Source organism: Monodelphis domestica, chromosome 2 (assembly GCF_027887165.1).
Source record: "Monodelphis domestica isolate mMonDom1 chromosome 2, mMonDom1.pri, whole genome shotgun sequence".
In the NCBI taxonomy this organism is placed as follows: domain Eukaryota; kingdom Metazoa; phylum Chordata; class Mammalia; order Didelphimorphia; family Didelphidae; genus Monodelphis; species Monodelphis domestica.
Window position 1 is genome coordinate 496,553,156 of NC_077228.1, and position 13,811 is coordinate 496,566,966.

Genomic DNA, 13,811 nt, shown 5'->3' on the forward strand with positions numbered 1-13,811 from the left:
GGGTTAAGTGACTTGCCCAGGGTCACACAGCTGGGAAGTATCTGAGGTCAAATTTGAATCACCCAGCTGCCCCTTTCTACATTTATAATGGAAAGAAATGGTCAATTTCAGTCAGAGATCTGTGAAAATAAAGCCACCATCTTTTTCCCACCCACATTCATGGACTCCCTCAAATCTGTCCATGGGGATCTTTAAGACCCGAGTGAAGAAGCCCTGTACTCCTAGCATAAAATACAAACTGTAGAGGGCTTGGTTTTTAAGCCCTCTACTGTGCAATTCCGGCCTCATTTCACATTTTTCTCCTTTTGATACTCTACATTCCAGACAAACTGGACTTCCAGCTGTTTCCCAAACTGGACGCCTCCTCCATCTGTAGCTGAGCGTACACGCCCTCCTCCTCCTCTCTGCCTTTTGAAATTCTCTTCCCGAGTCAGCTCGACTGATGCCTTCATTGAAACCGTCCCTGCTCCCCAGTGTTCTACCTCTCCCAATTTTCCAAGGAGGGTTTGCTCGATGTCTCCTCTGCACACATTATTCCTCATCCTGGGCTATACTTACCCGGCATGTGCCAGTCCCCATCCCCAACAGAACACACTCGAGGGCGGGGAGAAAGCCGCTTTTTATCCTCTTGTGCCTCAGACAATCCTGGCTCTCCAGTGCTCCGAGACTCAGTTTGGGGGACCTTGTTTCTCAGGATCATGCTGTCCCCTGCTGGCCTGCTGTGGTCTTACACTCGGGGTTCAGGTGGATGCCCGGCTGCCTCACTGCCACTGAGGAGGTGAAGCACCAAAAGGAACCTTGGCCCCCTCCCACTATCCCTGTGGGCACTAGAAGCCTCCCTGCCTTCCCTTGCCCCTTCGCCAGGCAGCAGATTAGGAGAGGGAATGGAGTCAAGCTAGGTATTGCCAGGCTCTGGCCCCTCAACTCCTCTCCTCCCCATTAACTGGTTTCTTCACTTCAAGGATTCTGAAAATTAGGAGGAAGCTTGTTCCCTGCCTGCTTTGTTAACCCTTCCTACAGCATTCAATCGCCAAGGAAGCCACTGTCTCCTAAGGCCAAACACCAGAAGCAAAGGGATGTAGGGCTTAGGGGAACAAGGTGCAAATCGGCCAGAAGGAGGCCAAGAGAATCAGGATACCTGAAAAGTGGAAAGAGGGGGTCCTTGTCCCCTCGTCCCTCTCCCCCCCCCCAGGCCCATGGGCTTTCTTCCTTTGTTTGTGCTGGACCTCCTGCTGCAGGACCATAGGGAGGTGGGGGGCACTGGGGGAAGAGCTGACCAAAGAGGGAAAAGGGAAGGAGGGTGGGGCTGGGGGTGGAGCTAAGACACAGACTCTTGAGAGTTTCTTCATTCTCCTCAGTGCTCCGGGTGCATCCAAGGCAAGATTGGCCTCCAAGGTGAGGATGGATACGGGTGAAAGGACAGCCCGGGGAGAGGGGTATAGAGTAGGCCTGTTCTGCTCATGGTTCCCTCCCTCTTAGCCCTTATTTTTGGAAGGGCTCTTACTGGGAGATAGCTTAATAGAGACTAAATGGGGGAACTGGACCCCAATGGGGACCTCTCAAAAAAAAAAAGCCAAAGGAAGAGGGCAGAAAAGATGGAGGGAATGAGAAAAGGGGGGTGAAATGTAGGGAGAACCTAGGGGACAGAGGAGTGGGCCCAATAATGGGGATGAGAGGGCATAGAGGGCCTGAGGTGGTGAGAATGGTGCAGACACCAAGAGGGAGACGGAAAGAGGGGGTGACAAAACACTAAGAACACAGCAGAGGAAGCAGGGCACCCGAGGCTCTTTCTCTTCCCAGCTGCCAAGCACGGAACTCAGGAGTCCCAAGCTACATCAGGGGCAAAATTCCTCCCTGGGTCCTGACTGCATGAATCCTGCTGGGGAGCCGGACTCCAGGTACCCATCTGTCAGACCCCTTCAGTCTCCTACTCCCAGGGGTGGGCGAGGGTGCGGCTGCACCTCCCTGTGGCCACAGCCACATCCTGTAGAGGGGGGAGGGGGAAGTGAGAAGCAAAACCACCGGAGGAACTGGAGGCAGGGAACCTGATTGGTGGAAATTCTAGGACCTGAACAGCCCTCTGAAAGGACTCAAGACTCTGAGGGCCCTTAAGGGGTCCCCGATTTAGCCCCAAATGAGAACCTTGGACATCCCCAGATGAAGTTCTTCTGGGGGAACCTGACCCCTCACCTCCCTTAGTGCTGAGAAGACCTCCTACATCATTTGCCTTCTTCCACTCTCCTTTCCTCCCATAGTTTACTTTCTTCTGAGACTTAGCTCATGACAAGCTGGTTTGAGATGCCCTTTGTCAGTGCTCTAACCAACCCTTTCCTGGATCCTCTATTCTGCTCTTAGAGATAGAATCTCTAGAAAAGAGCCCTAAAAAGCAAAAATGTTGAGGCTCATGGCTAGAGACACAGATGGTAGGAGACAACTAAGAGAGGAGGAAAGCCATCTGTCTCCCTCTTAGGAACCTCGTGGCCTATTCTTTCTGTTGATATGTAGTCGTAATATGGACTTGGATCTCTGTCCCCTAGGGATCATGGAGCCCTTCAGCTCAAGAAACCTTGCCCTGCAGGCAGAGAAGAAACTCCTGAGCAAGATGGCGGGGCGGTCAGTGGCACATCTCTTCATTGATGAGACCAGCAGTGAGGTGCTAGATGAACTTTACAGGGTGTCTAAAGAGTATACTCAAAGCCGAGGTGAGGCCCAGCGGGTCATCAAGGACTTGGTCAAGGTGGCCATCAAGGTGGCTGTTTTGCATCGAAATGGGCGGTTTGGTCCTGGGGAGATGACCCTGGCGGATCGATTCCGCCAGAAACTTCGTCAAGGTGCCATGACAGCTCTCAGCTTCGGTGAAGTAGACTTCACCTTTGAAGCGGATGTGCTGACTGCCCTGTTAACAGAGTGCCGGGACACCTTACTAGAGTTGGTAGAGCACCACCTCACAACCAAGTCTCACGGCCGTATCCGCCATGTCTTTGATCACTTCTCGGATCCCAGCCTGCTCACCGCCCTGTATAGTCCGAGCTATGCCCAACACCTTGGCAAGATTTGTGATGGGCTCAGAAAGCTGCTGGATGAAGGAAAGCTTTGAGGGGCAGCTCCCTGGCTCCATTCTCCCAAAAAGGTGGATTCTGAACAGGCAACAGGCCCCAACTCTCTAGCCCTTCTCATCTACTTTAACCTCTTCTACCCTTCTGGCTTGGGGTTCCTTAGATCATTGTTGGTTCTGGTGATCTCTTACCCTCTAGGTGGAAAACAATGGGGATTGATAAGCCCCTCCCTCCCCTGAGCCTATGGCCACCAGACAGGAAATGAAGCTGCCTGAAAAAGATGAAGTGAAAGTCAGACCTACTTCCTCCTGATCTGGACACATGATATGGGGAAAGTCCTTCTAGCACCCCAAGCTGCTGATGGGGAGGGAGTCAAACTCAAGGCCAGCCCAATGGCCAGTCCTGTGGACAGTTTGGAGGGACATTAGAAGTCTTGTTTCCAGAAAGGATTAGAACAGGGGAAGATACTCAGAAGGGCAATAAATCTATTAAAACATGTACAGGGCTCTATGTTTAATCTCTGCGGTTTCTAATAACTTACTATCAACAAAGGGAGAAGGGAATGGGAAAACACATTCACTTTCCTCCACATTCAACATTAAATAAAATATGGCAGACTCTTAGCCTCAAAGAGTCTCCCTAACCTGCTGTTTTCTCTTCAGAGACACGGAATTACACCTCAAGCTGGTGCTACAAATCACAAATAAATACGGAATGGAGAAAAATAAAGGAACCAGGAGGCCATGGAGGTAACAGAGGAACCTTCCTCCAATGCTCAGGTTCAATATGGGGAGAAAGGGGGCACACATGTGCATGCAGTACACAGATAGTCAGTCCTACTCTTTAAATCTCAAACTGACTACCCATTTAGAGGGTCACTCCTCCCATCCCTTTATCCACTCCAATAAAAAGCTCAGAGGAACAGAGCAGAAAAATGGAAGGGAAGGAAAGGAAGATCAAACTCTTGAAGAAACTCCTGAGTCACTGAAAGAAAGCAGGACCAGTTGGGTCAAGGTTAAGTCCAGCATTTTGCTTCCTGATTTGGAGAAGAAAGTTGGTACAGCATCCAGGGAAGCTAGTTCAGTACCTCAATGCCACAAGGCAGGGGTTGGGACTCTGATGTACCTGACAGTCCCCAGGGCTCACTAGATTGAGGGGGCTATGGGAACAGCCATTATGGCTGACCATTCCTTAGCTACCACCCTAAGAGCTAGGAGGACTCTCATCTTTTGCTAGGAATAGCCAATAAATAGGATTCCAACATAGCACCAAATAATTTAAGAGAAAAGGGTGAGAGGGAATGGGAGGATAGGTTCTGGAGATCCCTCCACCCTATGGTAAGGCCAAGGAATTGTGATAGGAATGAAAGAGAGGAAGGAAAGGGAGATAAAGCGCCCTCTGAATCTAAAAGACATCTAGATCCAGCCAAAGGAATTTGGAAAGGATCTAATGACAACCCTTCCATACCTCTCTACAATTCTTTCCATACCCCTATCGTCCCTGACATGGACGAGAAGGTTAGGCCCGGTGGAGGAGTGGAAGGGGAGGAAAGTCAAAAGGAGATGGGCTGAGACACTGAATTCTCAACCTTCACCCCAGGTTGAACTCTCCATCACACAGGTTCTCCTCTACTGCTTCTCTCTTCCCAACATTTTGGGGGTATCAGAGTTTAAAGATTTCATCTTCCTGGTCCCGTAATGTGGCTGTCCTTGTGGTTCGAGTCAGGGGTACAGGGCCCAGTACTGCCCGTTGCTGCTTTCGGGGAGAAGCCAAGTGAGGGTGCAGATCCTCCCCAGGTACCCTGTAGATAAATATGAAGGAAAAAGCAATGAGGAAGGGAGAGAGGGAAGGAACAGGCATTTATTCAGAACCTACTATGTGCCAAACTGTGCTATGTGCTAGACACTACAAATTTCTCACTTGAAGGAAGGACTCTGGGGGTAAACTAACTAGAGATCTAGGTAGCTGCCTCAGTAACATTAACATGTCAGTCTGAGGCTGAACTTTCCTTGCCCCTGGAAGAATAGAATAATAAGAGGAACTTGAAACCCAAATCTCCTGTACTCTAAAGATGTATTCTAGCAGGGTTAAGTTGCTTTGCTTCTGAAAATCAAATTTTAAGCTGGAAGGGGTCTTTAAGATCATCTAATCCAATTCCTTCATTTTCAAGAGAAAGTTGAGTCTCCCCACCCCCACCCCCAGCATTTTGGGGCTAAGACCCAGATTCACATCTCCTAATCCCCAATCTGGAGCTCTTCTACCAGACCAACTGCTTCTATTGAGTGTCAGAGAGGCTGTTAAAAAAGAGCAAAGACTTACCCACTTTCACCTTTCTTCAGTTTCTTGACAGCAGCTTTCTTGGACAGACTGATCTGTGAGTCAATCTTCTTGAGGAAGTCAGAGGCAGAGAGGTCATGGCTGGGTATGGGGAGGTCCTGGCCACTGCTGGCTTTTTCCTCTTTTTTCCTCAAAACTGAGGGGGATTCAGCTCCACCTTGACTTGATGGCATTTCTTCCTCTCTGTCTTCTTCCTCCTCAGAATCTAGCCCATTGAATAATCCTCGAGGCTCAGTCAGAATGGGAATATAGAGAGTTTTCTTGAGGAAGATGGAGTCATTAGTATAAAGACGGTTAGCACGCTTAATTTGTTCCATCTTGGAGGGGAAAAAGGAAGGGGCACCAGATTAATAAAAGCAAAAATGTGGTTTACAATTTTTAAATAATTTTTTAGCCCTTGCTTTCTGACTTAGAATCAATACTGAATATTGGTCCCAAAGCAGAAAAGTGGTAAGGGTTAGGTTATGGGGGCTAAGTGACTTGCCCAAGGATCACCTAGCTAGTAGGTTTCTGAGGTCATACTTGAACCCAGGATCTCCTGTTTCTAGGCCTGCCTCTCAATCCACTGAGCTACATAGGTTCGGCCTGCTTTATGTGATACTAACAATTATCCTGAGGAGTAGAGGGGGCAGGTATAAACCTTGTTTTATAGATTAATATGCTGAGGCCTACTTAAAAGATCATGACTTACCCATGAACATAGTTAGCTAATTCTAATAAACTCAGGGCTTCTTACTGACAAATCTTGTACTCTGCAACATTTATTATTAATGCTTATATGAATGTATCAGCATTTTTCTATCACATACACTGGTTAAACTGGAGAATGATCATCCATTAGGAAGGTAGTCCTTAGAATTATGTCTCTAAGAATATTAAAAGTGAGGAGAGACCATTCTGTACAACTTCTGGAAACCTGATATATAACCATGAAATTTCTATCCTAGGGGACAGCTAGGTGGCCCAGTGAATTGAGAACCAGGCCAAGACTTGGCTCTGGGTTCAAATCTGGCCTCAAACATTTCCTAGCTGTGTGACCCTGAGCAGGTCACTTAATGCCCATTACTCTTCTGCTTTGGAACCAATACATGGTATTGATTCTAAGAAAGAAAGTGAGAGTTTATTTAAAAAGAAAAAATCTAATTCTGTTCTAGCATAAAACTTTCATAATAGAGTTGAATAAGAGATCATTGGACTTATATCACCAGGCAGACCTGAGTATGAATCCTGCCTCAGGCATATACCAGATGTGAGACCCTAGGCAAGTCATGTCTTTAACTTTCAGCCTCAGTTCCTTCATCTGTAAAATGAGGAGAATAATAGCACCTACTTCACAGGGTTGGGAGGATCAAATAGGACAACCTGTAAAATGTTTTGAAAGTCTTAATGTACTCTAGAATGCTATTATTATCATTATTAAAAACAGATCATTCAGAATAACAAAAAGTTACCTTGAATTTGTATGGTATATTTGTTTTGCTTTGTTTTAGTCTTAACCTTCAATCTTAGAATCAGTATTGTTCCAAGGCAGAAGAGTGGTAAGGGCTAGGCAATGGGGGTTAAGTGACTTGCCTATATTACATAACTAGAAAGTCTTGGAAATCAAATTTAAACTCAGGACCCTCACCCTACCCCCACCCCTAGCTCTTAATCCACTGAGCCATCTAGCTGCCATTTGTTCTTCAAAGTGCTTTTACTGTTACTTCATTTTATTTTTAGACTTTTTTAAAAATATGATTTCACAGTGATATAACTGTCTCCTCACAACCACCCTTCTGGTAGGGAAAACACTGTTCCTATTTGAGTCTAGGCAAAGACAATCTTAGTGTCTCAGCCAAAGCATCAGAGGCTAGACTCCAGACAACCTGATTATCAGCCAAGGATTAGGCTCACCAGAGATCAGTCCCCAGCCTTCCTTGCACAGAAGGGGGCAGGCAAGGGCTATGCTAAGAAAGCTCTTCTGGCTACTTCTTTGGTGAGAATCCAACCCTCCTGGGAGTGTGCATGCTTGTGCCTGTGTGTTTTACTATATCCAGGTGATGAGCTCAATATCACAATATGCTAATAAATAAAACCTAAATAAACCGACAAACTTGAATGCATTTCTCTATCTATGGCAGGCATGGGTGTGTGTGTATGTGTCTGTTTACCTTCTCAGGGTGAATCAGCAACCTGTCCGGAGATTAGAATGAGGCAATAAATACAGCCACAAACTTGAACCTAATTTCTACATCTGTAGGATGCACTCTGGGCAACATGAAATCTTTTCTGAAAATCTTGAGAGATTTTCCTCTGTATCACTGAGGGGGAGGGCAGGGGTGTCACCCTAACTAGAAATTTGTGGGCAAGGGACATTCCCCTCAACCCCCTCCCCCACCCACTTCAAAGTGGGTAAAGGCACTGGAATTCGGATTCATATGAGAACTAGCTGTGTCACCTGTCTCAGCCTCAGTTTCCTGGCCTGCCACTCTTCAAGGGTGGCAGGAGATAACTCTGGGCATCTCCCTCCCTCTCTAAACAGATGACTATAGTTATCAAGATGGAGATGGTTTCAGGGAGACCTAGAAGGTATTTAGACCCGTCCAGGTTCGGCCTTAGCCGCGAGATCCAAGGGAGTTAGGCCTCCGGGACGTTCCCCCCGCCATGCTCCTGCCCACTCACCGTCACCCCGTACTTGAGCGCCAGGCCGGCCAGGGTGTCCCCGGGCTCCAGCGGGTGCTCCACGCGCCGCTCACGCACCGGGGAGCAGGCCGACTGCACCAGGCTGCCGTAAGAGCGGGCCCGGGTCCCTCGCAGGAGCCCCGAGCCCCCAGGGGACGCCTGCCGGGAGGGGGACGCCATGACCCCTGACCTCCGAGGCGCCCCCCCTCACCCCAGATCCCGGGGGACTGCCCCTGCCATAGGCCTCCTCCTGATGTGGATCGCCTTCCCCAGCGCCGGGTTCTAGAGCAGCCGGCTCGGTCGCAGTCGGAGGCCAGGGAGACGCAGGGAACTGCGGGGGGCCTAGAGGCGTCCTCGAGAGCACGGCTGGGCGAGCTTCCCACCCCGGCCCGAGCGGAAGGGGCCGCCACCCATGCAGGGTCCAGGGGCAGGAGACAAGGCCGAACCCTCCAGTTTAAAGCCCACCAGGGCTCAGGAGACCCCTGAGCAAGACTTGGATTCCCAGAGAGCTGCGGAACCAAAATGCACGCTGGGAAATGTAGTCCCTTCTCCTCGAGGCCAATCAGACGGAGCCGCGGAGAAGGTGCTCCCGCATCCCCGGAAGCACCGGTCCCGGAAGCACGAAACCAACCAACCAAAAAATATCGTTCCCTCGCCCCGCCCCCGCAGACGCTACGGATGCTGTGAAGGCGCTGGAGTCTGGGTGGAGGACCTGTTATATTTTGTGGAAGAGGGCTGTGATAGACACTATGTCCTTCAAGAGGGAGGGCGACGACTGGAGCCAGCTGAACGTGCTCAAGGTGAGAGTGGGCAGTTATCGCCCCTGAGACGAGGTTTACCTGTTGCCCCGGCAACCCCAAGGGGCGGGTCTGTGCGGGGAAGGGAGGAGAAGAGGGAAAAAGGAAAAGGGATTTGGGGAGGGGTTGAAGAGGGGAGGGCAGCTAGGAAACTACGGGGGCCAGGAGGTGTCGCTCTCCTTCTCTTCTTCCGGTAGACCGCCCTAGAGCCAGAACTAGGGTGGGACACACATGGCTTTTCCTCAGACGAGGAAATTTAGATGGATGCCACTTCTATCTTCAGCACTTATTTTGGATTTTTTTTATTTTCTTCACCATGCCGCCTGTATATTCTTATGGAGAAATTGCATTCATCTTGCAAGAACCAATAGGCCTTGGTACTCCACCTCATCTGTGCTCTTTACCTCCTCTGTTTGGAGGGCAGAGCTAGAAGAGATGGGACAGATATCCCATTAAACAGCTTTCATTTTGTACTTGACACCTCCCCGATTCCCACTTCTCAGCTTTCTTTTGTTTGTTGTCTTCTCCCCATTAGATTGTAAACTCCGTGATTAGATTAGACTACCCCATTAGATTATAAATTCTTTTTCATATTTGTATCCCCGTCATATACAGTTTGTGGCACATAGTAGCCGCTTAAATGTTTATTGACCATTGATCGACTTCAGGGGCAGGTCACAGACAAACTAATGAAATTAAATGTGAAAACAGACATTGTCCTTCCGTTTCTCAAATTATTTGACGTCCATGGGCAGCGCTTCTCTCTTTTTCACCTAACTTCTACCCTGGATACCCTTTTTAAATTGTCTTTATTGTGCTGGTTTAGCACAATCCAAAAATATTGCACACAAATCTCATTAGAGAACTTTTTGGAGGCAAAACTTTAACAGATTTATTGAATAAATTGCAATTTCGTTCCTAAGTTTACAGCTCAGTTCCTTCCTAGGGCAGAGAAGGGAGCCATCTAAGGTAAGAAAGTCTTCATGTATTTTGCCTTGGCTCCTAGCAAGTCCTAGGTAAGGTTTGAGCTTCTGCTGCAAAATAAACGGAAATTAGCAACAAAAAGTTTTCCTTCCATCTCCCAACAGCCAAAGAAGGGAAATTTTCCGAGCAGTCTAAAAAGCTTTAGTTATCAATGTTCCCCAAAGACATGACAGCAGGAGTGGGGTTCTGTAGTAAGATGAAGTGGGTGTCAAATGAGATGGGGCTGAGGATTCTGAATCCAAATTCAGAAATCCAGCATACTTGTTCCCAGATTTCCCTACTCCTGTGTCCCTATATTCCAGGTTTGAGGTAGAATACTTTCTCTCCCTCTTCTACTACCTTTGCTGTTCTTGTGGTAAGGAGTTGAAATATCAGAACTTGGAGACTCATTGAGATGTGGTAGGGGAGGTATAGTCTAGGTTCCCTTGCCTCCCCTGACATAATTGTGGCTCACAGGAAAGCTTGTTATGGCCCAACAGAAATGATGACTGTATGTACCCCTGAGATGGGATCTTAGGGCCTTCACTTACAAGATAAAGGCATCCATGGATTGGCCCCACCTAACTTCCTGCCCAGGACTGACCTTTGGCCAACTGGTCTTCCCTAATTTCTCCCTTGCCCACTCACCCCCTTGACCTTGACACCAGAATTCCTGGTTACAGCATTGGACCACATCTTGCCTATTTATTTTCTAGAAGCGGAGAGTTGGGGACTTGCTGGCCAGTTATATCCCAGAAGATGAGGCATTGATGCTTCGAGATGGACGGTGAGATCTAGGAAAGGTCAGACTTGAGTAGATAACCAAGGGGATGATGAAAAGAAAATATTAGTTACTAAAGCCTTTGGGCTCCAGGAGAGGGAAGGAGAGTGGTGAGTGAGAGGGGGCAGGGCAGGGGGGGACAGGGTGACTGGAATAATCTATGGGGTGAAAAAGGAATAGGAAGATCTAGGAAGGGAGAAGAGAAGAATAACCTTGAGATAATCAAAAGCAAAGATCCTTGTGCCTATTGCAACTCTTTTACCCTTCTTTCCCCTCCAGATTTGCCTGTGCTGTCTGTCCCCACCGGCCTGTATTGGACACATTGACCATGTTGACTGCCCACCGTGCAGGGAAGAGGCACTTGGCTAGTAAGTTAAAGGGTAAAAAGCAAAGAATTATGTTAACAGAGCCTTCTTGAGCCATGCTGATAGCCCCTTCTCTATCAGGCCTGAAAGATTTCTATGGCAAGAAGCAACAGTGGAAAGGAGAAGAACAGAATCCAAAACAGCAGGAAGAATGGAGAACTGAGAAGTCAGGGGACCAGGTAACTGGGAAAAGGAGGTTTGTCCCAGGAAGAGCTTCCATCCCAGATTTGAAGTATCTTGTTCCCCTAGATCTGAGAGCATTGATTTATCTCTCCTTTCCATCAGGCTCCTCTGCTGGCCCAGACCCGTTTAATCACCCAAAGTGCCCTACGCAGAGCCCCGAATTATAACAGTTGCTGTCGACGGCAGAAGAACAGGTAATTTTGGATAGAAGAGAGAAAGAAACAAAGTAAAATGAGAGGATGGAGGCAGGAAAATGGCAGCAGTGATTATAGAAAAACAAGGAAATTAGAGGAATAAGAAGATAGTGAGAAAAGAGAAGGCTCAAAGATGGGGAAATCTATTTAAAAGCATTTATTACTAAACTATAAAACCTGACAAGGACAGAGATTTTGTCTTAACATTCTATTTCCTCCAGCATCTAGCACAGAGGATGCATAATAACTGTTGAATGAACAATTTTAGTAATAAAAAGATGTGAAGACAAGGGAATACCAAATGGTGAGAAAATGGGAAGGAGAATCATAGTACAGACTTTGGGTATGGGTGGGCAAAATGATCAATAATAGTTGCTTCTGAGATAGGAGAAACAGAAGGTTCCTCCCTCATATGTCAGGGAAAGAACATGACTGATTCCTTCACTCCCCAACATGTAAAAGAAAAGCAAAATCCATTACAAATTTGTATAGTTTTCTACATTACTCTTGTCCAGGACAAAAAAAAATTAAGAAGAAAATAGACCTCAGTTTGCACTCCCAGGACATCTCTCTCCATCTGGAGAAAGATAGTATGTTTCAGCATGAGTCCTTTGGAATTATGTTTTGTCATTGTATCAATCAGAATCTTTCATCGCTGATTATATTTATGATATTGCTGTTATATAAATTATCACTTCACTTTGCATCAGTCCATACAAGTCTTTCCAGATTTTTATAAAACTATCCATTTCATCATTTCTCACAGAATGATAATATTCCATTATGCAGCCATTCCCTAATGGATGGGCATTCCCTTAGTTTTCAGTCCTTTGCTCCCACAAAAAAAAAAAAGCTGCTATAAATATTTTTAGATATGAGTTCTTTTTCTTTTATCTCTGGAATATAGACCTAGTAGCAGTATCACTGGGTCAAAGGTATGTACAGTTTAATAGCTTTTTAGGCATAGTTCCAAATGGCTTTCCATAATGATTAGTTAACAGCTCTACTAATAGCATATTAATGTACCTGTTTTCCTAAATCCCCTCTAGCATTTGTCATTTTCCTCTGTTGTCATTTTAGCCAATGAGATGCTCATGTTTTAATTTTCATTTCTCTAGTAATTATTGATGTAGAGCAGTGATGGCGAGCCTTTTAGAAACCAAGTGCCCAAACTGCAACCCACATACAGTATATGATCTACCCCACCCCTTACCCTTGACAGGAGAGGGAGGAAGCGCTCCCATTGGGTTGCTGGGCAGAGGGGGACAGATCTTGTGAGAAATGTCCTCAGGCAGGAGTAGAGAGGGGGAAGGGAGCAACTTCCTCTAGCATGCTCTGGCATTCATGCCATAGGATCACCAACATGGATTTAGAGCTTATTTTCATATGGCTAGTGACATCTTGGGTTTATTTCTCTGCAAGCTGCTTATTCATATTCTTAGGCCATTTATCAGTTGGGGAATGGCTCTTAAGTCTTGAAAATTTGACTCACTTCCCTGTTTATTTTAGAAATGAAACCTTTATCAGAGAAATTTGATGCAAAGATTTTTTCATTTCCTTCTTTTCTTTTAATTTTAGTAGCTTTGTTAGTTCAAAAGCTTTTTCATATTTTATAATCATTTTATAACCTCTTTATCCCTTTGTTTGATCATGAATTCATCTCTTCTCCATAGATCTGATAGGTAATTTTTTCTGTGTTCCATATTTTGCTTATGATACCTTTATGTCTAAATTGTGTGCCCATTTGGAACTTATCTTGTATATGAATACCTTAAACTTTGTTCCTTCTCACTCAGACCAGAAACTCCTTCGCCCTCAGCTCCCCACCCTTCATTCAGGCCCCCACAGATTGATGAACCCTCATACAAGAAGGCTGGTACAGCACCTGAGTCTGAGGGTGATATAAAGGCCAAGGATTCAGCAGCAACCCCAACCCCTGTGCCCTTGAGTCCTGCCAAACAAAGAGCATTGGACCATTATCTGACCTTGCGTAGGTGAGTGGCCTCATGCATTGCTTTTCTTCATCTCTTCGTCTTGTTTTCTTCTCTACTACCTTCTCTCTCCCTCTTGTCACCCTCATCCTTCATTCTGACCAAATATATTTTTTCTGATCTTTTTCAGCTCTGGTTGGCTCCAGGATGGAAGAGGTAGATGGGTAAAAGATAAGAATGTAGAGTTTGATTCTGATGAAGAGGAACCCCCAGATCTCCCCTTAGATTAATACCCTCCTAACTCCCTGTCCATTTCATTTAAATAAATCAGAGAACATGCTAGGAACCTAACTTCTTTCTTCCTCTAAGGTCTGGCTCTGTGTACCATACCACTATATCAGGTTCTTTTAGCCCTGCAGGCTGCACAATTCCCTATACCACACCCATCCCTTCCAGAGCCATGCCAAGCGTCAGCTGCACCCAGCCTTTTGCCCTATTAATAAAGTATATGGGGCAGGACTCTGCCCTTTGAGTTGTCAGAAG

General features: G+C 46.6%; 3 protein-coding genes across 4 annotated transcripts; 2 read left to right on the forward strand and 1 right to left on the reverse strand.

Annotated features, from left to right (window-relative positions):
* The first annotated feature begins 1,322 nt into the window (after positions 1-1,322).
* On the forward strand, positions 1,323-3,556 carry TNFAIP8L2 (TNF alpha induced protein 8 like 2). Its single transcript, XM_001366276.5, has 3 exons — positions 1,323-1,395; positions 1,801-1,898; positions 2,538-3,556. Exon 3 carries the CDS (start codon positions 2,543-2,545, stop codon positions 3,095-3,097), a length of 555 nt encoding a protein of 184 aa, XP_001366313.1. The 5' UTR covers positions 1,323-1,395; positions 1,801-1,898; positions 2,538-2,542; the 3' UTR covers positions 3,098-3,556.
* On the reverse strand, positions 3,555-8,234 carry LYSMD1 (LysM domain containing 1). Its single transcript, XM_001366335.4, has 3 exons — positions 8,055-8,234; positions 5,376-5,710; positions 3,555-4,857 (listed from the first exon to the last, which is right to left on the reverse strand). Exons 1-3 carry the CDS (start codon positions 8,232-8,234, stop codon positions 4,719-4,721), a joined length of 654 nt encoding a protein of 217 aa, XP_001366372.1. The 3' UTR covers positions 3,555-4,718.
* Positions 8,235-8,724: 490 nt separating this feature from the next.
* Positions 8,725-13,810, forward strand: SCNM1 (sodium channel modifier 1). 2 transcript variants are annotated; one of them, XM_001366391.4, is made up of 7 exons: positions 8,725-8,854; positions 10,531-10,601; positions 10,875-10,963; positions 11,042-11,139; positions 11,246-11,337; positions 13,134-13,331; positions 13,459-13,810. In XM_001366391.4, the coding sequence occupies exons 1-7, from the start codon at positions 8,804-8,806 to the stop codon at positions 13,556-13,558; spliced, it is 699 nt and encodes a 232-aa protein (XP_001366428.1). In that variant the 5' UTR covers positions 8,725-8,803; the 3' UTR covers positions 13,559-13,810. The 2 variants fall into 2 exon arrangements, with proteins under 2 accessions (XP_001366428.1, XP_007485473.1); XM_007485411.3 differs by lacking the exon at positions 8,725-8,854 and adding an exon at positions 9,039-9,820 and having other exon boundaries at positions 13,459-13,614.
* Position 13,811: the final 1 nt, after the last annotated feature.